Source organism: Centropristis striata, chromosome 2, assembly GCF_030273125.1.
Source record: "Centropristis striata isolate RG_2023a ecotype Rhode Island chromosome 2, C.striata_1.0, whole genome shotgun sequence".
Classification (NCBI taxonomy): Eukaryota; Metazoa; Chordata; class Actinopteri; order Perciformes; family Serranidae; genus Centropristis; species Centropristis striata.
In genome coordinates this window covers 5,626,256-5,651,281 of record NC_081518.1, presented here as the reverse complement: position 1 = coordinate 5,651,281, position 25,026 = coordinate 5,626,256, and the positions used below count along the sequence as shown (strand labels likewise).

General features: G+C 39.0%; 1 protein-coding gene across 8 annotated transcripts in view; it reads left to right on the top strand.

The window, feature by feature from the left end:
* plekha7b (pleckstrin homology domain containing, family A member 7b) overlaps nucleotides 1-25,026 on the top strand; it is a 100,540-nt gene that overhangs the window by 1,013 nt on the left and 74,501 nt on the right. The window contains exon 1 of one of the 8 annotated variants that reach the window (XM_059350788.1): nucleotides 9,248-9,468. The exons of the other annotated variants lie outside the window; for them this stretch is intronic. Within the exon in view, the coding sequence (XP_059206771.1) occupies nucleotides 9,248-9,468 (221 nt within the window). Of the gene's footprint in view, nucleotides 1-9,247; nucleotides 9,469-25,026 lie in introns of those variants that run through there. 8 annotated transcript variants of the gene reach the window in all.

Here is a 25,026-nt window from a genome sequence, read left to right as displayed (position 1 = left end):
AGGGGTGTGACCATGTGGTGACAGAGATGTATGGCATGATTGCATTATTGAAGCAGAAGGGACAGGATTTACAAAGTCACAGACCGCAGCGTGAAGTTTTTTTTGACAGATTTTCACATGTCCTTCACACATTCAAATTGCAGAGGGGGAAAAAAAAAAATCAGCATGGGTACTACCAGTCACCTAGCACATGCGACATCTGTTCTGCTCCACTAGATAACCCAAGGATCATCTGCAGATGTTTGTGTGGACTGTGTGCATCAGATAATTACTGTGACAGAAACCAGGACACAAGCGCAACCAGCAAATCACGCTGAAGCCAATCAGATAAGTCAGGCTGACAATGACTAACAGAAAACCTACTGTAAAACAAAGTGGAGACATAAATCCTGCATTAGAGCTGGATCATTGTGAATTACAGTGACTCCTCCCATCGTAGCTTGTTTAAGGTTTTACCCGTTGTCCTGTCATGGTCCTTTTAGTTTGCCCCATTTGCTCCAGACAGAGCGGCTGTATGGGGAGGTTTTATGTCCCCATAGCTGCAGTCTTTCAGGGTTGATATCACTAATTACAAGTCTTTTGCTAAAACCTCTGAAGTCCAAGAGATTGTCGTTCAGTCTGTCCTTACATCACATGCATGGCTCCTTTTTCTCCACACAAACTTGGCTATCAGTCAGATTTTTCATTTCATTTTGATTAACAAAGTATAAAGCTGCCAGGAACCAAAATACAAACAAAAGACTCAGGTGTCTATGGAAATGTACCACAAAAAACATTTATACACACAAAAACAGCAGAAAAAATGATAAATAATAAAACTATAAAATAGTCTATTTGTATGTGAATTAAAAATAGTAATGGGTTTCATTTTAGAAAGAAAATTCACATTTTAGAAATGGTCTAGAAACATAAATGTCACACTGTGAAAGCTCCTATGATTGCACTTTAAACTGGCTTTCTCAGCTTGTCTACATATCATATATAAATAAGGTTATTACTGTACATAAAACATGTGTATTTTCAATAAATAGATGGACTCCAGAGGGTTAAAGACATGCAATGCTCAGCAGGCACCAGTTTGCAGCTCTGAATTTAACATTACAAACATTTTTTTTCATTTAAGCGTCTGCTACGGTACCAATAAACAGTCTTTTGACAGAGTAACTATAATATCACTGAATCAAACAAATGGATGTCCATGCATTCAATGGCCACTTCGAAAGACATTCTGGCACCAAAAGATGTAGTCATTGAAAAAAACACATAAAACAGTCTCAACTAACAAATTTGTCGCTGCTGACATTTATATTGTTTGCAGAATAAAGGCGGTCTTTGTGTTTCTCTCGTTCACTCGCTTTTCCTCTGTAAGATGTGAGAACAATGCAGCAGTGAAGTTGTGTGATATATGGTCGGCAAAAAGTTAAAGGCTATTAAATCAGCCGACTACTTGTTGCCCAGTTGGCTTGGTGGAAGGATCCTGTTTTGCTCCTGTTCTCTGCTTGTTTTTGTGTTTTCGAGGGCTACTTTCTGGTCCAACAGTAGACAGGGACACAGCGAGACTTTTTCTCTTGTTCCTTTCAGTTTATCTTGAACACAGTTGAAATTCTACATTTTCTTGGTGGGTGAAAGAAAGTCAAAATATTGTTTGGATTGCTGATTATTTCAATAAATGATTAGGGCTGTGCAAATTCGGAGTATGATAACTTATCATCTTTCAACACAATCATATCATGATGAAGTCATATTGTGATGTACAGTTACTTTGTTTTAATTGATTATAGTGAGCATGTGCCAACAAACCTTTCTCAGAAAATTATTTTCTATAATTTTACCTCAAAACATTTATGTTCATTTCGTACTAATATCCTTATTAAATGAGAAAATATGATGTACTTTTGACTTGTCAAGTATTAAAGTAGTATACAGTCATGTCTTTTTTAGACCACCCCTTTTCTTTAATTTCTTGTTCATTTTAATGCCTGGTTCAACTAAAGGTACATTTGTTTGGACAAATATAATGATAACAACACAAATAGCTGATAAGAGTTCTAGACATTTTCCATTGTTTTCTTGATAATAACCAAAATCATTATCAAGAAAACCATTAAAAATGTCTAGACATCAGCTCTTAAATTAAACTCTTATCAGCTATTTGTGTTGTTATCATTATATTTGTCCAAACAAATGTACCTTTAGTTGTAGCAGGCGTTAAAATAAACAAGAAAAAGAAAAAAATAAGGATAGTAATAATATTTGTTTACATGACTGTATATCAATAGACTTTACCATGAGGGTATTTAAAATATAGACCTTTTATATGTTGAATTACCAAATAACATGCAATATTGTAAGATATATATCGTTATCGAGATATGAATGATCTACACCTACAGAACTAACAGTATACATTTTTTGGGAAAATGTAGTATTTTGTGTCCTTAAAGAATATCTATCTATCTATCTATCTATCTATCTATCTATCTATCTATCTATCTATCTATATCTATATCTATATTGAGTGACTTTGACTCTGTAAATATTTTAAAGTAAGTTGTAGTATACTGATAATGCTGTATTCTTGACTGTGACAGATGATCTTTGTTTAATTCATAAACTGTGTGACTGTATAGTCCCATATCACCTTTTAGTGTTCCTATGGATAATTACTCTGAGAAGCAGCTGATTGGTGTAGAGCTTTGATGAGCACAACCTTTTCATTACAACTCATCGGGGGAATTGCTGTTATTATTCTCTGGTGTCTGAGTACTGTCATTTTCTCATTGTGGAGAAGTTTATCTCAGGTGGTTTATATGATTTATTGCAGACCTTGGCGATGCCAGTTTTCTGTATCTGTCCCGTGTGTCTACAGGGTAATTACAAGAATTGTCACTTGTTAGCTCAACACTTCCTGACAATTCCTTACCTGCTTTTTAACTGCAGCACTCGAGTTATCCCTGCTGAGTGGATACACCGGCCTTGTAAATTTGTTACTACTACTACTACTAAAACAGGAGTTGGTTTGGCAGATAAAAGGTTAAAAAGCAGCCTCCTCTCCAGGAATATGTTCACAGCTTTGGTGCAACATATGCTTTGGTTATTGATGTTATCTGGCAAAGCTGAAACACTGAAGACAGTGAAGATGGCTCCGGCTCAATGGGATTATTCCTCACGTCACATTAAAAAGTTGGAAAGGGACTGGACGACTTGGACTGTGGCCGTAATTGAGACCATTAAAATCATCACAAGTGTTAGTTTTTTTAACTGGCTGCAACTCAGCACTTTAAAATCCCCATTAATACTGCAGGGACTTCCCCCATTAGCACTCAGTTTAGGTGAGTTTGTTTTTGGGCTCCGGGGTGCAAATCATGGTTCTTTATGTTTAATTAAATGTCATCTCACACTCACTTAACTCTCACTGAAACATCTGACTCAATGAAACGCTCTCTTGACGTAGAATCAGATTTATTTTTAGCGACTCTTTGATATAAATCACTGCTTTCCATCCATCTTGTAATCTCTTGGCTGTCCAGAAAGCACACTGCAACAAACTCAAGCAGGACTGAAGTCCACATGGTGCTGCCCTGACAACGGTCAGTAGATCTGCTTGTGTGTTGATGGTGGAATTTAGCTGAGATGGAGCACAAAGGAGTGATTGTTCAGACACTGCTGCTGTGGTAAAACTCACATTTATTTACACCTCGCTGTAGGCCGGCCTGCAGACCTGAACTATCTGATTAACGGTTTGTTTTCATGTGCCAAATGTGTAAAAAAGGTGGAAGCATTTTTCAGTGTAAGAAGAATGAGATAAAATATAAATATATAATATAAAATATAGTTTGAATAACGTGGCTTACAGATGCACCAACTTTAACGAATCAATAGATTGAAATTGCGAAACGAGGTCTGTCGTCTTCAGAAACAGTTTGAAACAGAGTGACTCTGGCTGTCATACTTTTGGCAAATCTCCAAGGAAGTGACCCAATTTGAAAATCTTCCTTCAAAATCATCCTGTTCCAATCTGTGAAGATAATATGCCACAGATAAAACAGGTCTGATATGAGTGATGGATGCATATGCATTTTAGTAAGCAACTGGGCAGCAAAATGAGCTGTGTGGCTATGGCACGTGTATAACATATTGTATAATTAGGTAGAGTACAACTGAGTTAAGCTTCCTCTTCAAGTTATAATAGAAAGAGGCCTCGGCTGTCACAAACCTTAATGCATCCCTCATATTGTTGAAGCTGGGGGAACTGAGTTCAGTTAGATTTACTCTCCGCCACATCATGGGCTCTCACTGAGCATAGGAAATGTGCAATTCTATAGCTCCCGGAGGGAAAAAATGACCCCACTGAGGTACAATGGTGTCCTGTTGAGGACACAGTTCACATTGTTGAGTGGCTTTACAATGCTGGAGAAAGGAAGTCCAGGAAGAAGTGTGTGAGGTAAAACTCACACAGCTTTCACACCGAACAAAGGCTTCTGTTTCAATTTCATTCAAGGTGTGATAACCCCATCAATATTTTATAGTGTTTATCGTCTCATTCTCCTGCTGCTTGTTATGTTTTTTAGGTTGCGCTTGCATTTTTTAACTAGCTGACTATTTTTTGATCAGGACAGTATAAGTTAATTAGCCATGGGATGTTTTGGGAGTTTTGAAGCAGGGCATTTTAATAGGGGATAAAAAAGAAGTTTAATATCCCTACAGGCCCTTATCTTTAGGCTGTTTAATGAAGCTTTCTTTTTCTGCGAACACAGCAGATCCATTCCTCATTGCCGAGTTCAAAACATCATTGCCAAAAAAGATAGAAGGAGAAAAACGGGCCCGAGGTCATTTAAATGACCTTTGACTTTGCTGATTTAAGATTCTTTTGACATGAAAGATGTTTATGCAGGGCGGCAGACTAACTTTTACACTGGTAGCACTGCCGCTTAAAACTTTGGGAGGATGGCTTATGAATGCATTACAATGTAATTTCAATGCTTTAATTAGAAATAAACAGAGGGTATTGAAAACCATACAGTCGGGACTTCATATCTTATGCTGCCAGTACTTATTGGAAAACTCTTATTAATAATGAACTGACATGAATGTCACCATGTGGAATTTTAGCTTGCACACTTTTGAAGGCCCTGTTTATGTATAATGATCACTTTGCTCTGTCAAGAAAGATAAGTGCATGCCAAAATTCCTCAGATTCTAAAAAAGTATCTAACTTGAGCTTTTTTTGGGAAAACTCTGACTTTTAAACTTCGTATGTGTTTATTTGTGCAGTTGTCTGTGTGAGACAACTTGACCACAGAGGATTCAGGATATGAGCTTTAAAGTGTTTTTCCAACTGGTCCTCCTCAGGGCTCAGACAGGAAGAAAATCCAGTCAGAGGCAGAGAAGCTGCAGCATCTCACTTGTGACCCCTTTTTTAGAAATGATCAATGCTCAGATAACGGCTCAGAATGGAACTTCAGATTCCATATCTAGTAATCATTAGTTATTTATTGAACACATTTCACTGTAAAAATCTAGTGGGTTTTGCACATGAGACCAACCTACTGTTTGATTTGCTGAGTAACCTCGTGTTTGCACAAAGAGCTGTATGCATTTTAAATGAATGTTGTTTGGAAATCTTTGTGGGGTGCCATGGGAAGTAATGGGCAAAGATTAAAAACACATTATGGAGTGTACAGCTGGAGCTCTCCTGCCTCCAGGCAGCATGCAGGACAGGGATCAGTGCAAACACTTTTGTTTCAGCAGAGTTGAGGTGACAGGAACAGTGTGGCTGCTGTTCATCTTCACTGTTTAATAAAGGAATCCTCTGTGAATACCAACATAGAAATTGATATCTGTAAATCTATTGTGCTGTCTGAGAGAGTTCCTGTGTATAAACTGAGCTTGGATGAAATTGGGTATGTCATTGGGTTCATCCAGTTGGAACTGTTTTGTCACAGATGTTTCACATAATAAGATCCCATAACACCAACAGCCAGTATGTGTGCCCCAGTGTGCAAATATTAATTACATATTTATAGAGTGCAGGTGTGCAGGTCGGCCCTCGTACTTGCTTATGCTTTGGTACAGCTTGCAGACCGTGTTGCATTTGCACTACAATTCCACGACCAAAAGGGCCAGCTGTGCTTGGTGAACTGGCTCTTTAAGGAACCAAAGAATACTGTAGGAACCGTATTTCTTGAAGTGTGTGTCTTTTGACACTTACAGCATCATTATCAGTGTAGTTTATGCACCTATTTGCAGTGTAACGTAGGATCCACTTACTCTGCAGCACCACGAAGCAAGGCATTTAAAACTACAGCTATTTTCTGTTGCTTTTCTTTTTTTAATACATCTTGGCTTTACTGAATCTGCTCTTTGGCTCTAAAATTTTTACGATGTCTCTTTATAGACTCTGAACAGTTTTTTTGTCTGACAGGTTTCTGTTTACAACAGGGATTCCTGATAAGCACAGAGTCAACATAAGCACGTTTACATTCAAAAAAGCAATCAAGCTGCATTATGATTAGATTTTTTCTGTATTTGCTTTTGTGAGCAGAGACAAAGTCAAAAGCGCTGTGTCACCTATCAACTTGTACAATGTACAACACACATTAGTCATCTTCTAAAGTGCCTCAAATCTGCATGCTTACTAATGGCCAACAGGGGGCGACTCAACTGGTTGAAAAAAGGCGTGTGATTGTATAGAAGTATATTAGGAAGTGACTGCAGTAAACCTCACTTGGTTTATTACCTCTATAAACATTTCAGTGATGAAATTATGGTCTGAATCGCTAGTTATAAGTCTTCTTCAATACAGCAGGGTGTTTATTTTGTAAATTATGGTGCCATTTAGACTAAAATTGACAATAAAGCAGGGTTTGCTTTGGGGTGTGAATAGATTGTGATTGACAGGTCGCTACCATGTTTTCAGTTTATGAAAATTAACTGTAACATTTTGGTTGCCTAAAAATGTCTTGTTCAGTGTTCAGATTGACTCTAGACACTTGGTTGTTCATTTTGAATTATGGATGCACCTTGCTAACCAAGCTGCTAGCATTAGCTAATAGCTTAGCATTGTCCATTGAACCTTTTGGTTCCAAACATCAAGATGGTGACAGAAAAACAAACTATGTTTCAAAACTGTCGTCCACAAACCAATGGGTGACGTCACGTAGACTACCTCCATATCTTTAATATGGTCATAAGCCGAATATAAAACTACACAGTAAAGACACAAGACATACAGTATAAGACTATTTCAGATATATATCACTCCTGCAGACTTTTCAGTGTAAGCTTCTCTGTAAACACAATTCAGTCTCTCCCTTTCTCTTCCTTCCCTCAAGCTGTTTGTTGAGACAGTGACCTTCAGCTGAAAATAGATACTCAAACCGAAATGGTGGTGTCACTTTTGACAGGCAAAATCCTGATGGATCAGATTACCCTGGCCTTATCTTTGCAAAATAAAGAAATTTCATTTTAGGGGCATTATTACTATGGCAGGGGAATACAAAGCACAGCGCTCCTGTACCATGTTGCAGCAAAAAAATCCTCAGTTTATTTTTAAAATGTGGAATGTATTTAAAGCTTTCAGTCTAATTTGCATTATCCTGTTATTGAAGCATCATCATTGTGCTTTTGCACTTGCTGATTTAATTGGAAAATTATCCATTGATTGATCAGCTGCAAACATACATGGTCCTTGATCGCTGCTCATTGCAGCATCAGAGTCTTGTTTTTTTGACAGAACACCAGCACCTTAGCTCACGCTGCCTCATTTTCATTTAACTCCAGGCTTGTTGCGCTTCTCTACCCACCATTGCACCATGTGTGCTGTGTAGTGAATGAAAATACTGAATGAACAGGAGAAATGTTTTTCAAGGTCAAGTGAATAGCAACACAATGTACAAGGTAGATGTCTTTTGCCTGTCTGTGCACCATCATAGAACACACACACACACACACACACACACACACACACATTCTTGTACTTCTATCTTTGTGAGGGCCCTCATTGGAACAGTGAATTCCCTTGCAAGGTTATAATAGTTTTGGATTTTTCATTAGTTTTTGTTTCAATTTTGTTGTGAATTTTTTTTTCCAAATTCAGTTAGTTTTAATAAGTTTTTAAAGTGAGTTTGCTAGTTTTAGATTAGTATTTATTTTCTGAAATGCTTTAGTTTTTGTTTATTTTTTATTAGTTTTAGTTAGTTGTAATGGGGTATTTGTTGGGTGGGAGATTAAAAGAGGTCTCAGTAAATTTTGCCTTTATATCCTTTGCCTTATCCATCTTCATTATGTATGAAAAAAGTTGACAAAGACGAAAATGAAGGACATTTTCACTATAATTTTAGTTAGTTTTGTAACTACACAATACAGTTTCAGTTAATTATCATTTATATTAAAACAAAGTCTGAAATCTCAAAAAAGCCTTTAAAGAAGTGAGGACCGGCCGAAATGTCCTCACTTTGCAAAAATGTCCTCACTCTGTTGGTTAAAAACGTGTTGTGGTCCTCACTATGTAGGAAGAACAAGAACACACACACACACTCACACACACACACACACACACACTACATGGAACATTACAAACACTTCATTTCCTGATAATAAACTTGCATAGACACACAGCTCCCCTTGAAGCACGAATCATTAATCCCGTGAAGATGGCAACAGTGCACATACCAGCAGATGCAGGAATACTGAAATTGAGAATTAGCATTCATGGCCAAGGAATTGCAAATAGGTTGTTGGTGAGGTAGCGAGTCCGCTCACTCCTGTCGGGTGATTTATTTTGACCATTTGTCATTATCAGTAGATCCTCGTATCATGTTTTAAATCGTGTCCGGCCGTTATGTTTGTGCATCTATCTTCTCTTCTCTCGGTGTTTGTGAGGCAGCCTGGACATTTATTTGAGGCTAGAGCGCTTTATAAACGGAGCTGTGTTGTCAATATCGTGTCATTTGGTGACTTATTAGGAGGCTTGTGTGACAGTTAAACAATACAAAGTGTACAGTACTGTCGGGGCCTACAAATAGAGTCGGAGGTTAAAGCAGCGGACTGAATAAAGAGGAAAAAAACAAAGAGTAGATTGAGAGTCTGGTACAGTGGACGTTTGTGCTGCAGAATACAAAGGAAGCTTTCCATCAGGCCTTGTTTTTGAACTTGCAATATTTAACCACGCAAGCCTGCAATGAATGAATACATTAAGAGCTGCGGGCCTGAGGTGTGCTCTGTGGGATGATATACGTTATCTAGAATGAGTCATTCACCGTCCAGACGACTTCAGCAGGTTGTCCAGTGCGAGCTGGAGCTGGAGTCAGAGCACAAACAGGGCAGGGGAGATGCCCGAGCCGGGATGGGGACCTGCTGTTGCAGTTGTCTGCCCCTTAGCCAGGGGACTGACTCAGCTGATCATGAAACAGAGGTGGTTCCTGAGCTGGAGCCCTCCGGTTTGGAAGAAAAGCAGAAAGAGACAAGGTAACAATGGCTTATTAGTGTTATTACAGTTAGGTTTTGTCTTTTGTTTAGTGTATGAGAAATGCTTTCATACATAAACGCTGCTACAGTCTGGTTATCTGTGACAATCTGTCATCATATACAGCAGATTTAAATAGAACTGGCATGCAACAAAAACCTAATTGTACAGAAAAAGCAAAACTTTTTTCCCCCTTTTTTGTATCACTGTTTTCATGTTGTCAGCTCTGCACCTGAGTAAACTCAGCCGCCTCTCTGGAGGAAGGAAAGAGTTTGTATACCCTCCCTCTGATTGAATTCAGATGACAGTTCTTTCTGCCGCATTCTGTCAGAGTCTGAGTGTGACTGGAGCCACTGCAGAGAGAAGCAGGTCCCACACTGTTCTCATCTCGCCAGACGGGTGAGAAGAGAAGTGATTAGTTAGCAGCCAGGAAGGTGGAAGATGGATGTCGTGCAAAAAGAGAGTCTTTATAGAGAGAATATCAGAGAAGCAACCTTTTCATGAAATACTGACTATTTTGTCCAGCGTTATAGGTAATTTAAATGTGACAAGCTTGCATCCCGAGTAGAAATCATAGTATCTGTCAAACATAGTAATGCAAGTGATTTTCTGCAAGCATAAAAAAATAGCATTTAAATAAAAAGCTCTTAGGTTCAGTGAAGGTATCCATCTGGTATTATGTTAGATACTGCATGAAAAGTGTTACAAACTGCTACTGCATTTGCTAAAACTTTCACATACAAGCTACATGTAGAGCAGTATCTATGTAACTTCTGTCTGAACTACTATTTTATAGTATAGAGAACAGTGTTAAAGCTGCACTCATTAATATTTTTTTTAATTAACAATGGATTAAATTAATAAATGCAATGTGAAATGTGTAACTTTATTACTCTTTGATATACTCTTATACCAAACTCTGCAATCTTCTATTTAGCCACTAGCTGGTGAACATTGTGGCGCATTGAGCAGCTAAAGACAACATTATTTCCCTCGGGAGTTTGTGGAGTGCTAGAAGAGCTACAAAGAGAGCGAGTATTGGCCTGAAATTAATCAGAAGGCCAGAAACACGCTTCATATTGACTGCTAATGTTTCTCTGTGGCTGCTGTGATTTCTAGAAAGACAGTTTAGCACAACAATGGTGATAATGTGTCAGTGTTGTTTTTTCTGCTTGTTCCACTGACCAGAAATGTGTTAATGCTGCTTTAGTGCTTCAATAGAATATTTATATTTGGCGTCAGGGGTTAGGGAATCACCAGAGGCCCAAAGATATGATGTTATCACAAAACTTTATAGGGATGGGCATAATTAATCGATGATCGAGTAATGGTTGTTAAGAATTTAGTCGATCACGTGGAATTTTTAATTGATCTGTGTATTTTTTTAATTTCATCTCAGACTGTGTATCAGTATTTTCTGAACTGAAACACGGCTGAGCGTTCAGTTCTGAGTGAATAAGCCAATGAGCTGAGAATTAAGTTGGATAAAGCGACAGTTTGCAAACTGAAAGTTGCAATAACATTTATAAAACACAGAAAAATACAAGATTATTAATTTGAGCAAAACTAGCTTACTGTATCAAACCTTGCTAGCATTAATACTGAGTTTAATTTTATCCAAAACTTATTTAAACACAAAACACACTTTCATATACAAGATTACTGTGAAAACTAACCTCATGCCTCTTTGGGGGCTAAAACATAAAACATTGAACTCCTTGATGTTATCTTTACAGTTTAATCTCACTTGAGTTAGTTTGATGATCGACTTTTACGTCCTTTCATTGCTTATCAAAACAGGCTTTGGCATAGTACTATATATATATATATATATATATATATATATATATATATATATATATATAGTTTATTTTGCCATGTATGCATGTTTTTATATATGCTGAAAAACATTGTGATTAATCAATAAATTGATCGTTAACGTTATAGATAACGAGTTGGCAGTTTTCTTCCTAACGGCCATCCCTAATACTCAAGTCACAAAACAATATCACTGCGATTTTAAAGATTTTGCTATATGCTGAGTATTGTAATAACACATTGCGATAGTTTGAGGTTTACCGATTTTAATGGCACATTATGTCGCCAAAGGAAAATGTTGTCAACATCTGTTTTTATCTCATAAGATAACATTTTCAGCCTGTTCCTCTTCACTTCAGTCAGTTTTATTGCGGCAAAATGGGACTGTCAAACAGGCAAACTGAGCAACACTGTTATAAAAACACTGTTATAAATGTTACACCTGACAAACTGAACTATTCGTATTACAGTCTACATAGTACAACTTCTGTACTAGTATTTTGGACAATGATACCTGTAAAAAAAGTTGTGTAGCCACTTCAGCAAGTGGGGAATTGGAAAGTAAAATACTGCAAAATACTATTTACAGTACCTTGCATTGGCATATCAATACAATATTACCATGCAGAATATCTCAATACTGTGCTTTATCGAGTCTACAGTTTATTCTATGCACACAGAAAACAGGGTTATTTGAGGGAATCAGGTAACTGCAGGAAGTCAGAGAATAATCAAAGACTTGTTAAATACAAGATGAACTTGACCCTAACTTGTTCTTCGGTGCCCTGTCGACTTGTTGAACAAGAAATGGTGCAATGTCCTGATTAAAAATGAATTATATTTCTTGCGACCAATAGAACAGTTGGCAAGTTCTCCTCCATATTCACAACTATTTTTCATCCTAGCACCTCGAAGATCAGCACAGATTTGTCTGCTTAATCTGACATTTATTGATTGAATATAGGATTTGTTGCAGTAAAGGCTCTGCAGTGTTTAAGTCATACATATTCCTTAAGGTATATTATCCGAAGTCTGCCTAACCGAATAATAACACTTCAATAAGCTTATGTTCAGCAGCAGATTGAGTGCATGAGCTCTGAAAAAATGTTTCTCATTGCGGATTACTTGATTGAATATTGCTGTTCCCATTAATGTAATATTGAGTATGAAAAAGATAAATGAAAAGGACCGTCTGGCCAATGCTCACGAGAGCAGATTCGGTGGTTAGGCCAATTTCACTCACTGCAGCATTTATTGAACACATTGACCGCACAGCTGTGTGAGTTCTCACAAAGCAGTCCAATTTAATTTGCTCTAGTGCAGAGATGCAAGGCTGATTCCTTATTCATGATCCCATTGATTCTCCTTTTCTACTTTTCTAAATCTCTGTGATTTGATGGTTTAAGATCGCTTTGAAGAGTCATCACCTCCAACCATCCATTGTCTCAATTTGCTTTGAGAGATGAGAGATGACGCTTGGATTGTGCAGCATTTTTTTAAAAACGTTTTATGTTTATATTTATTTCCACTCACTAGTCACACGTCACTATAAGATTGACTGTTTGATGATGTATGGCCTGAGACCTGGTGGAGCATGTGCATGTATGTTTAGTGCTGTTCTGAAGCTCGCCACTAGATACTGCTGTTGCTGAGTCTTTGTCTATTTGACAGTTTAACCCTCTGGACTCCATCTATTTATTGAAAATACACATGTTTCATTTACAGTAATAACTTTATTTATATATGATGTGTAGACAAGCTGAGAAAGCCAGTTGAAAGTGCCATTTATGTTTCTAGACCATTTTTAAAATGTGAATTTTCTTTCTACAATGAAAACTATTGCTATTTTTAATTTACATGCAAATAGACTGTTTTGTAGTTTTATTATTTATTATTTTTCTGCTGTTTTTGTGTGTATAAATGGTAAAAAAAAAAAAAAAAAAAAAAAGGTACATTTCCATAGACACCTGTGTCTTTTGTTTGTATTTTGGGTTCCTGGTAGCTTTATACTTTGTTAATTAAAATAAAATGAAAAATCTGATTGATAGCCAAGTTTGTGTGGAGAAAAAGGAGCCATGCATGTGATGTAAGGACAGACTGAAAGATGCTAAACAGAGAGAAATAAATGCATAGGAAGTTGACAAATTTGAACCAAAATCTCCTGGACTTCAGAGGTTTAATGCAGTCTAACATCTGTTTCTGTATTATGTGATTATTAATTAGACAGGTAATGTGTGATGTGTTTTTGGTCCTAATATTGTGCAGGCTTGTTTATATTATTACTATTTTGCACGTTGAAAATAAATTATACTTGTTAAAGTTTGACTTCATAAACATATTTACACACTTTAATGTTCAAAACACATTATTTTTCTCACACTGTCTGTCTGAATATACCTGTATTCAGCTTCTCGTCTCTTTAAACCCACTTTTATAGACTTGCTTTTATGTAATGCAGTCTATCTCACCGCTCCTTTTTACTTCTTCACTTTTTACTTTTTTACTCCTTTTACCTTTTATTTTCTGCATATCTGAGAATGTCTTGTGATTGTTCCTGCTCTGTCTCTTTTTGTTTTTCTTTTAATGTAAGAATTGTTTTTAGCCTTATGGCATCCTTCTCCTTGTAATTAACTGCTCTCCGTCGAGGCACTTTGTAAACTGCTTTTTTTAAAAAGTGCTATATAAATAAAGTTATTATTATCATTATTATTATTGTTATTATTATTATTATTATTATTATTATAAAAAGCAAAGGTTCAAGGCCCAAGCCATGGCTGGAGTATATTCTAATGATCCTGTATTATAGGAAGGGAAGCCAAATCTCAATGGCTTGTTAAAAACGTGTTTTGTGATGCAGGCATCCCACAAAACGTCTTATTTCACAGTTTGTGGGTACTCCTGAAACAAAAATGTGTGTGCACAAGCACTGAAAAGTGCATTTCTCCATCATCTGATAGGATAAATAATTCCGTTAAAACATTTCTCGGTCACATCGCAATTTTCCTGCATTTGACTGAAATTTTGTCGCTTCAATTCTGCATTGCATTCTTACTGGACAGTGTTTCCTGAGTAACTTTCGTCCAGTAGATTTTATAGCTTTTTCCTGGTTTGCTGATACAACAGGCTGAGATTATTATGGCTTCATTTCGTCAAACAACAGCCAGGAGGACAACAGTGGCAGCAGTTGACAGAGTGAGGTATGAATGTTGACCCGGCTGTCCATCGTACATATTGACTTGCGCCTCCCTCATCCAGCCCTCTGCTCTTATCTATATGTCTGTCTGTGGATTATTGAACCGGCACTGCAGCAGCCTGAGCCAGCCACTCAGCTATAGTCTGCTCTCCATCCTCTCTCCCTCTCCCTCTCCCCGACTGACGGGGATGTGATCAGATAAAGAGGACTCGGGGTGAGACTGAAGGCTCTGGTTGCAGTCAGTGACCAAGGTCAGCACTTTATGTTGACCGGACAACACAGCGAGGTGAATACTGTTCATGTGTGGTCACTACAAAGAGCGCTGGCTTCAGAGTTACTTAACAAGCCAGGCCCTGCCCTTTTCCTGCTTCTTTTTCTTCTACATAGGAACTGAACAATGGAGCGTTATCATTTTATTCTTCCCTGGAGAGCATAAGTAGAGCTATGTAGTGTAAGTGCTGGCAGTGTTACTGAGTGATCCAGAGTAGAGAGAGAGGGCTGAAACAGCAGTTATACTTCTATCTGACACCGCTCTTTGTGCACGTCCCAGCGCACCCACCTAGCATTGTGCACACAGTTAAATCAGGCTCAGTTACCATAGGTTAAGAGAACAGAGAGAGACACTCCTTATTGGTCGTCTGCAGGATCAGGACAGATTTGGACGTTTGAGACTTTTGAATTGGACTTATTGCTTTCTACATCTGATTACTAACTGGTGAGTAGCAATGTAGCAACATGTACTTTTGAGAGAGGCTCTAGCTAGCAGAGACTTACTGGAAGTATGCTGAGTAGAGTCAGATGAGGATGAATCCATTGTATATTCATACTGAGCCATCATCAGATGATGTTGTCCTGGAAAAAAACAGAATGGCCTTTTACAGTTCAGTTTCATTTTTTTTAAAAATACATAAAAAATATTTTATATGTTTAAAGTTATAATTCATTATGTCTATATTGCATTTTATTATATGCATTCATTTCTTTCATTGCTTTGTGATCGCAAATGGATGATAAAAATCACATTTCTATGTACAAGTTCAATATCCGTAGATCGTTTACTTTAATTTTTAAGGAAACATTACATAGGATTTGTATGGTTTGTTTATTTTTTTCAATTTAGTGCCCTTAGAGTTTCAGAGTGCAGTTCACTGATACATTGCTGCCATAAATATGAACAGCTGCACACAAGCATTTGTTATTACTAATGATCAAAACTAAATGACAACTTTGCTAACACAGCCAAACATAAAGCAAGTGCAGCAACACAAGATATAGCAAGCCAGCTAATATTACTCACGAACTCATAAACTCCAACAGCAAGAATGCCAGCGTGACATGAAGCCTTGTAGCCTTTTATTTTGCAAAGCTCTTGCAAAGATTTTCTCCTGTCTGGCAGCCTCTTGCTCCTTCAGAAATATTATAAATATTATAAAAGTAAAAAGTAGCTACAACAAAATGTACTTAATGTATCAAAAGTATAAGTACTCTTTGTCGAGCAAAGTGACCTCCTTCCTCTCAGCGTTATATTTAGTTATTGGATTATTATTGCATTACTATTTTAGCTACATCATACTTTATAAACTGATTACATTACATATGCAATACCTAACTACAGTACATCTGTCCAATAAATGTATTCAAGTAAACAAGTAAAATAATTCTGTCTGAATGTGTAGAAGTATAAAGATGCATAAAAAGCTTTAAATTGTATTTATGTACAGAACTTGGGTAAATGCACTTTCTTACTTTCCAGCAATGACTAAGATTGGGTGTTGGTTATTATTTATGTCCTTGTCATGCTTGCATCATTCTTTTAGTTTTGCAAAACATTTCCCTTGAGGTTATTTTAATAATTTAATTACGAAGATTCAGTTTTCTGTTAAACCCTTATTACATTAGACAATTATTCACAATGTTCGTTATTTCTTACTGCATACACTTTGGAACTGTTCTGCTTTCTGACAGTTCAGGTGTTTGCATTGTGTATGGCTGTTTTACAATGGCATGCATGTTGCAGTTTATTCATGCAGTGAAGTGAATTACTGTAAGAGAAAGCTAATGCATCACTGACGGTGGTTAGAACCAGCAACCCTGCACACTGGCATCATCTCAACAGCACTGAAGAGGTCTTTACTTGCAATGGGAGTGCTTTCGACTCCTGGGGTATGCTAACGAGATGTGAAGGAGAGTGTAGATGGATGAGAAAGAGCAGCAGAGGATGAAACTCAGGGGATCAGGGCAACAGCAGCTGGCTGCATTACCTGCATGTCTGTGTGTGTGTATGTATGTGTGTGTGTGTGTGTGTGTGTGTGTGAAATCTGTGACTTCCTGAATCCTGGTGAGCTGGTGAGGTAAAACATTTCTCACCTGCCCCCCCACAGTGTCTATTAGCTGATAGAAGGCATTTATAGCATGGCATAGTCATCAGTCTCTACAGCTGTTAGGTCATAGCCCAGCCTTCACTTCCATTTCTCATGTTGAGCATTATACCTTCCCAACACACACACTCCCTCCTTCATGTAATCTGGCTGTTGTTACAGCCTATCCTGTTAAAGCTGATGGAAGGGCAGCCTGTATAAAAAAATACTGGATGTAGTCAATGTGATGTTACATTGGTGTCTTGACTTTGGTTTTGAAGCATTTTGGTTGTCACCATGTTGGTAAATGGTAAATGGGGGGCACTTATATAGCGCTTTTATCCAAAGTGCTTTAGACTACAGACTGCGCTCATTCACCCATTCACATACACATTCATACTGGTGGCCGAGGCTACCAGGGCACACTGGTGCCACCTGCCACCATTGGGAATTCATCCACACACTGATGAACGCAGCATCGGGACCAATTTGGGGTTCAGTATCTTGCTTAAGGATACTTCGACATGTAGCTGCCACCAACCTTCCGGTTACTGGACGAACGATCTACCAACTGAGCCCCGCCGTCCCCGTGAATGTTATTCACTAATGCCAGCTAGCTAACCTTGGTAAGCGATCAGCATCTGTCATTCAAAGTGAACAAATTAATACTTATATCATATCATATATATCATACATTTATTTCCATCTGGACACTGAACAAAACAGACCACAGCTAACTTTAATCAAGTGAAAACACAAGTTCTAAAATGGAGACACACAGTGTGCCATACTAGCATAAATCTGCTTTAACCTCTATTTTACTCTAAATGAGACCATAATTTACAAAATGAACATCATGCTGTATTGAAGAAGACTTGAAACTAACCGTGTGTTCAGACCGGACGCGTAGCGAATTTTCGTGTCGCGTTACTCGCGCGAGTTGATCGCGCGAGTAGTTGAATTTACTCGCGTCACTCGCGCGAGTAAATAACTCCAAGAGACTATTTAGCGCCAAATAATTCCCTCCATTTCATTCTGTCATCAACCATGACAAGCATAGCGTCCCTGTACCTGCTCTGGAAGTCCGAGATACGTCGGAAAACACGCCGTCGTGTCTGGGTGAGTGACATCATCCGGAGGCGCACTCAGCACGGAGAGAGGACCGCAGAGTACTTCCACCTTTTTCCTGTCCCTCCTGCCGACCCACTCCTCCTTCCTGCCTCTTTTCTCCTCTCTCTCATGTATGTATCTCGGACACTGTCGTCCAGAATCTCAACACTGATAGGCTGTCCCGACACAGCGTCACGCGAATATTTTGCCAAAGTTGAATTTATTGAACTCACGCGAATTTGCGTTGTTTCATTCCAGCCGCGACATTCGCGTCAATCGCGGCATTCGCGTCGCGCGAAACCCGCGATTCGCGCCGCCGGCAAAAATTTGCGTGTTTGCATTGACTTTGTATGTAATCTTGTCGCGTGAAATATTTGCTACGCGTCCGGTCTGAACGCACCGTAATAGTTGAAGCCATAAAGTTATTACGTACTATGTTTGCTGAGGTAATAAATCAAGTGAGAAGCAGGGTAATAATCCAATTGACTTTCATACAGTCTGACTCCTTTTTTACAACCAGTGAAGTCGCCCCCTGCTGGCCATTAGATAGACTGCAGGTTTAAGGAACTTCCGCATTGGCCTCATTTTTCAGGGCCAGACGTTGTTGCTTGGTTGACATTATGGATTGTTTTAAATATGGACGTAGTCCCTGTAACATCACCCATAGATTTATTTTGAGGTGAAATGAAACCCAAAGTATGTGGCTTGTGGGGTAGAACAAGGATGAGCTGAGGCCGGCTGAATGCAGCTGCGGGTGATTAAACGGGTGATATAAAAATTCCCCCTCTCACAGTGTTTTTGAACCAGGCTGTAAACATGTTTTTCTGCTGTAAAGTCGGGCATATTTACATTGGAGACTATCAGGATTGACTCCCTTTTGCAGCCAGCTTTCAAGTGGCAATAGAGGAACTGCAGTTTTTGGCACTTTGCATTGGCTTCACTTTTCAGCCCCGGAGGTTGCTGCTTGGTTGATTTTACACTCGTCAATAGTAAAATTGCTAAATTTTTGAGTTGAGATGTTGTCGTTGTTGGACACGGTTGAATTTCTATAATGACACCCATGGAGACATATCTTCAATAATTACAAAAAGTACAAAATGAAACCATGAGAACACCTCTCCATATCTCTTTTCTTTCTACCTTTTTCCTTACTCAATACTGTAATTCCTCCTTTTCCCTCCTCATTCCTCCCCTCTTGCTTGCTGTGCATGCGGCGTATTGCCTGCATGACTGCAGAGGGAATGGAGCAGAGAGGGCGTCCAGTTCAGGCAAGTGCTCTGACGGCAGAGCTCCGCTGAGGAACACATATATTAGAAGAGAGCAGAGGAGAGGTGAGGAGAGAGAGAGAGAGACAGAGAGAGAGAGAGAGAGAGAGAGAGAGAGAGAGAGCCACTACAGGGAATGAATTTGAGAGAAGAGAATATGATTACATGGGTTATGGCTAATGCGTTGTACCTGTGGTTTTACTTGGTGCTCTGGGGCCTCTTACATGATGTATTGGTGAGGTTGGCTGGCTTTAATAATACCCATCACAAGGGTAATGCTCACGAAGACAGGGGACAGCTCAGTGATTACGTGTATTTTTAGCTCCACCTCAGCAGCCTAACGCAGGAGAAGCGGGAAAGAGGATGTTTTGAATGAATCGACGCCACGGTGCACAGCAGAAGACGTCAGCAGCAGCAGCGGCACTACCAGCTGAGAGGAGTACACACACACAGGCACCACTGAGGAGAGCAGAGCAGAGCACAGCAAATCACAGACCTGCAGCTAACATGTTGGGCCAACCAGGACAGTCAACCTTACAGGTCCCTTACAAGAGGCAGCCAGTGTATCGAGCGGCTCACAGGTGTGTATCCCAGCCCCTCTCCCAACACATATGTGGGATTGTATTGCTACTTAGGAGGTGTGTCGGCTAAATCGTTCCAGCAGCTGCAGGAGATAAAGTGCTCCGTACTGCATGTCGTTAAGTGTTTGTGCAAAGTGTATGTGCAGAGGGGAGAATTTACACGCACACTGAACTGTGTCTATCATCCGTTTTCGTGGCAGAGAAGGCAGCTGGCTGTTTTGCCTTTACAAACCTTTGGATTGCCTTCGGGGGGAGCGTATATCAATGTGTACTAATGGTGCAGTCTCTCCAGGAATGAGAAGACAGAGAAGGAGAAAGAAAGAGAGAGCTCACTGCAGTGCCTCATCATGATCACAGGTCACTGACCGCTGTGTTGATGTCAGCAGAACTGTGATCTCTCAGGCTGATTATGATGCTCTTCTACATACACAGTTAATGTGGGAGGTCTCCATAGGGTTAGGCTGTAGTTGAGCTTTGATGCAGTCCTTGCCACCTCTCAGTGAGCCAGATATACACTTCTTAAAGGAATGTCCTTGTTTACATGGTTTTGCTTCTAATCCTTAGCACAGCTGCTAATAGGGCCCAGATCACACACAGATAAACCCACAGAGATTCACTTTATATATATATATATATATATACATTATTACATTATATTATACATTATTTATATATACTCACACATGCTGCATATTACACTTTTGCATGCACTGACGGACTGTTTTGCTCTAGTTTTGCTGAAATTTGCGAAAAGCGGCACCATGTGAGCTCTCTGAAGTGTTTCAGCAATCAGCATTAAAGTGAACTGAACATGCATGACGCTTTAAATTGCATGCTATGCATTCATTAAAATGTATGGATTTGCTAGGGCAGCTATAGCTAGATTTCCAGGTACATGAAGTGGCAAACTACAGTTTTTATGCTGTTCTTTGGTGAATTATGTCTATTCTAATGGGTTGTGACATGGAAATGATGCCATTGATCCATGCACAAGATATCAAGCTTATTATCATTCTGTCAGGGTGTCGATGTCAGCCGCAGCGATAAGGTTACTTAGCCTATTTATCATTCCTGCATGTGCTCCCTCATCGGTCAGCCCTCCTGCTGGGCTCTCAGCCACAGAGCCAGCGGGCTGCAAACACCCGACCGCAAAATTTCACCTACAGTATGAGCTGCAGAAAGTTGACAGCTTGGCTTTGAATCAATATTATTGTCATTGCAGGTTATCAAGCTACATTTATTACTTATACTCAACATCAATGAGGCTCCTGTTGTAGGTGTGTCTTGTCTCATGTGGTGGTCTGTTTTTTAATGGATTATGTAATAGTTGACATTAGCTTGTTCTGGTTCTACTCAGGGCGTTGGATAACATCTGATGTTTAGTCAGTTCCAGAAATGTTGAGTACAGCCCAGTCACACCCAGCACAGCTCATCCTTCCCCTTTCATCCCTCAGCCACAGGGTGAAACGTGGCCAAAAGACACTTCATTTGTATGCATAACTGATATGGAGGTCATGTTTTTGTTAAGCAGAGCTTTAAATGGCTGGACCACTTCAGTCTGAGAAATGACACACCTAAAATTGGTGCAGGGGACAGAGCACCCATGGATAGAGGGGAGAGAGTATCGGAGAAAGGAGGCGACCTCTCCTTAACAGCCGACATTCTGCACATTTCCAGGGAGAATTAATGCTTCTAAGAATAGACATAATGATGATACCTAACAGGAGGTTGAGGTATTTGAAAAGGGAGTGCATTCCCTGAGTATTAGGACCGTGACCTTTTAAATTCCCCACAATGTGATTTAGATCAGCCTCTGTTAGCGGGATGGAAATTCTGCGAAAGGGACTGTTCTGTTAAAATCTCGATCCTGCTGCCCAGTGGAAGTTTCTGGGCTGTGCACCAGATGTGGCCTACCTTCCTCCACTGATGCCTGACTTAATAAGCCCCGTAAGTCTCGACAAGCTCTCCCCACACTCTCAGGATACAGAGATCTAAAAATAGACTCTAAATTCAGTTACCCTCTGCCAGCCAAGTGGAACCTCACATAATTCATTTAATCCATCTGTTTAATTTCCTCGATAAAATGATAATGTTATAGCTTGTGTGGGGATAGATAAGAGAGGGCCAAAACTAAATTATTAAATCACTTTTTATTATTTTTAACACTGTGTTCTATGTTGAAATAACCATTATTTGATATCTTATCATGAGACTATCCTACCTCAAAAAACCACCCCATATGTAGTTTGTACAGAAGCTTATTTCAACCCATATTTACACTTATTGTTCGGACGACCTCTAGAATGGACTTTTACCCAGGAGAACGGTGTTTGTGTCGGGTTTAAACCCAAAACTTAACACTGACGTCTACATTGGAAATAAGTGTTGCATTATGCTTTCATGTGCTAACCTCTGGGTTTGACTTAGCATTCAAGGATGTTTTTGTCAGTTTTTTTTATACTCAAAATCAATCAATCAATTAATTGAAAAGTCCACATTGTCATTTTTAAGTAACCTATGTAAATGTGTAGCTACATCACATTTTACAACACAGACAAAAGTACCAAAACTTCCTTCCAGCAGTAGGTATTTTAAGCTAAATTATCATTTCCTAAGCCTAACCATTAACTTGTGTTTCTTTAACTTAACCACTTAGTTTTGTTGCCTAAACCTAACCAAACTGCAACTGTTTGACCACTGCATTTAGGTATGAGGACATGCTGACCTGCTACGAGTAGGGGCGTTAATATAGAAAAAGCTCCTGTTGGTTGAATTAGTGGGTAGGAACAAAAAACATATGTGGTCGCATGGTTTAGTGGACTTGTTGCTAATCATTCTATATGGTGATTAGGATGATTTATGTCTCTTCTGTATTGAAAAGCAGCACTCCAAGTCGGGGAATACTAGAGAAAAAATAGACACTTTAGAGGGAACAGATTGTGAAGGAAACCTGCAGTGCTTTGATAGCTTTGTGTACAGCATGTTTATGCAGAACAGATGTGAAGACACTGTTATTACAATGCATAATATGACAACGCAGTGACCCTACAAAAAAGTCAGTTTGCATCCTATTAGACGTCGTTTGTGTTTGGGCGGCTGGGGCCTCTGTGTGGGGCCTGTGTGTCTCTGAGCATTGCAGTCATGGAATAGCTGTGTTGTCTTAACCCTGTGTATCACTGTAATGTAACTCCCCAGTGGGAGTGTGTTCAGTGGCTGCTTCTGCTCTGCGGTGTGTGTCTGCTCAGATTCTGTAATGAGAACTGCAGGCGAGAGGTCCCTCCAAGCCTGGAGGCAGTCTGGACACAGTTAGCTCACAGATATCGCACACACACACACACACACACACATACACACACACACAGAGTGGACTGTGTGTCTGTGGGATTGTGAATGGAGGATAAGATGTTTGCCAATCGGAGAAGTTAGAAATATCTTTTTTTTCCCACCACTGATAACATGTTATGGATACATTACACACACTGAAGCAAACTGTGTTGTAAAGACAGGTCTGCTGCAGTAAAGTGTGCTGCACTGTACAAGCTCGGACACCCTCAGGGCCAAGATTCTCCGCAGCAAAATCCACCAGACTAATCAGATTTCTCCCATTCAGTAGCTGCTGTATTGTTGCTTTAAATATGATGACTTTATCATTTACCACTGTACCAAAATCCCAATGAGTAATGTAATGTAATCAAGGTTTTGAACAATAGATTTGTCCGGTATTGTCTCCTAGTATGCTTTACAGAGCATTTTTCAGCAGTTGGATAATTTGATACATTTCTCCACTGTTATCATGCTGACAAAAGCTCCCTAATGTTAAAACAAAACCTGGTTCTCCTAAATGTGTGCCTTCCTGTGTGTGTGGCGGACAAGGCTTGGGGGGTAGAAGGAGGGTATTTAGTGTTTGGATGACATAATAATGCCTCTGACATGATTGTGTAAGGGATTTAGACATGTTTTACAGCATGAGCGTTAGCTGAATCCGATTGTTAGCGGATCCAGTAGCTGGCTGTTTATCTGCCCCTCTGCTTTTGGACAAAAGCACTGGCAAGTGACAGGGCTTTCATGAAATGGTTATAGAAAACAGGGATTACCCTGGTTCAGATAATGTAATCCTTAAGGACACAATGACATTCAACTATGCCTGTCCTGCTTGTTTCTCTATATTATAGAGCGTACGGTAAAAGAGACGACAGCATTAAGTCATTGTATCCTGACATACTTTCATGCCTCGGGTTGGAGTCTTTGTATTTTCTGTAAAATTAATTTATTATATAATAATGTCGTTTTATTATATTTAAAGAAGAGATGGAGAGCAGTTGCTTGAGTTTATTGAGTTTAATTACTCAGACATGCAGCTTTTAAAGATGTATGTTTGTTCGCAGAAAGATGTTAATGATTTGCAAAAAATGCAAATATTGTTCCACCCAGGATATAAATCAATGCTAACTTTTAAAAGTTGTTGTCAGGGTGGCAACCAGGCATCAGCTTTTGTTTGCTGAAACTAAAAAAATATGGTTGACATTTCATTCACCTTATATTTTGAGTAATTATGCAGTTATATATCAACTTAATGATAAAAATGCAACAAAAAAATACAAAATCACAAAAGAATAAAGCTTTATTATACTATGTATTAGATTAGTGCTACCTTGAACTAGTGAACTTGATGCATCACATATTGAGGTCCATGTTGAACAGACTTTGCAGTATCATTTCCCTTTCAGATACTTCATTTCCTAAGACTTCACAAATATATTTTTTGTTTTCGTTCAGGTTCATTTGGTCCTTGGTTTGCACATTTGTTTGTGATGTTTGCAGTTAGTAGAACTTGTCACTCCACAGCCAAACAAATTAAGTTGCTACGCTTTTGTCTCTGAAACTAATTATTTTGTGCACCTGAGAAAAATGCACCATGTGCAGCATTGTCTAGTTCCAGTCCAATATTTAAATATCACCAAGACATACAAAACACACATTAAAAAGTTGTTTATTTGGTGTAACGTGCTTTATGTTTGCTATCCCTATTTTTTTGTTGTCACTGAATGTCAAGGACGTGACAACATGTGTCAAGATGTTGGAGGCCATCTTGAAATACCTGGATCATCCACTACACAAAAACTTTATGGACCAAAAAACAAGCAGTGGACGGCTCCTCTCTCTCCGTTGCAGAACAGAAAGATACAAAAGATCCTTCGCTCCTACAGCCATCAGACTGTCTCATTCTAACAGAGTT